This window comes from Phaethon lepturus, unplaced genomic scaffold (assembly GCF_000687285.1).
Source record: "Phaethon lepturus isolate BGI_N335 unplaced genomic scaffold, ASM68728v1 scaffold43999, whole genome shotgun sequence".
NCBI lineage: Eukaryota > Metazoa > Chordata > Aves > Phaethontiformes > Phaethontidae > Phaethon > Phaethon lepturus.
Window position 1 is genome coordinate 246 of NW_010564882.1, and position 1,225 is coordinate 1,470.

The 1,225-nt window shown below is 48.2% G+C and overlaps 1 protein-coding gene across 1 annotated transcript in view; it reads left to right on the top strand.

Moving 5' to 3' along the window:
• ACYP1 (acylphosphatase 1, erythrocyte (common) type) overlaps positions 1–562 on the top strand; it is a 793-nt gene extending 231 nt beyond the window's left edge. Inside the window, exon 2 of the mRNA XM_010295007.1 lies at positions 347–562. Within this exon, the coding sequence (XP_010293309.1) occupies positions 347–562 (216 nt within the window). The remainder of the gene's footprint in view (positions 1–346) is intronic.
• Positions 563–1,225: the final 663 nt, after the last annotated feature.

A 1,225-nucleotide genomic window follows, 5' to 3' on the forward strand; every position in this document is an offset into this window, starting at 1 on the left:
TCCTGTGGGCGCCTCGGTGAGGCTGAGCCACGGACGGACTGGATCACGGCCACGGGCTGGACTCCAGCTGCTTCTGAATGGGGGCTGTCTTCTCTCAGTGTTGCTGGCAGCCTGTGCTGCGTTATGTAAGCGCAACTGAAAAGTGTGTTTCAGCCCCAGTTTTTCACGCAAAAGAATATAATGAGTAGTCAGGTGAACCCACTGCTGCTTTCCTTCTGCCTGAGCCATAGGGACTTCCTTGGAGGTCTGTGTCTTACCTATAAAATTGGTTCCCGTATGTGAATGTCATTCTGTAGCTCTCTTACAGTTGGGATTAATCTCATTTTGCTCTGCATTGTCTTCTCAGGGGGAGGCTAAGAGGTTAGGACTCGTTGGCTGGGTCCAAAATACTAGCCACGGCACTGTGCAAGGACAAATTCAGGGTCCAGCTGACAGAGTACGGGAACTGCAGGAATGGCTCAGGAAGACAGGAAGTCCCCAGTCCCGCATCAGCCAAGCTGAGTTTATCAACGAGAAGAAGATCACGGCGCTGGAGCATAAGGACTTCCAGATTTTGAAATAAGTTTGTCCAGGAAGAAGCCAAAGCTGGAGCATGAGCTGCCCTCACAGAACATTCCCCCTCTTCCCTATTCGTTCTGTCAGCCGATATTCAGCTCTAGAGAACTTTATTTTATTACGTTTCTAATTTATTGGTTTGTTGTACTGTTAGTCTTAACTCTCAGCCTTTCACAGAATTTTGGCAGGTAGAGGAAGAGCTATGCTGTCTTTATTAAAGGGGCTGTTTAGGGACATAGCCTTTTTATTTTGGAATGTACATGCAGAGTGGGCTTTGAGTAGTTGTACATGAATAAAATTTGTAATTTGTATGGTGTTGCGCTCACATGAAAGAAATCGCAGAAATAATGCTGATATGAAAAATTGCTGTAAACATGATTTCTGTGCTCTAAATGCTTGAGAAGCTATTTATTTTGTTCCAGAACTTTTTTCTTTAGAATAAAATTGCTTGGAGCTTGCCTCTTGCGTGGAATGGATGTGTCATATGGGTGTTAAGCGGATCGCAACCCTTCAGTAATGGAGCTGTTGCCAGTACCTGTTCTTGCGGGACCGTGTGGTGGTACGAGCAGCCCCTGGTGCGGCCCTGCGGGGAAAGCGTGCTTCCCGCCGACGCTCCTTGCTCTGGTCCCCTTGGGCCCGGATGAGGCCCGGCCTGGGACGGGAACTACGG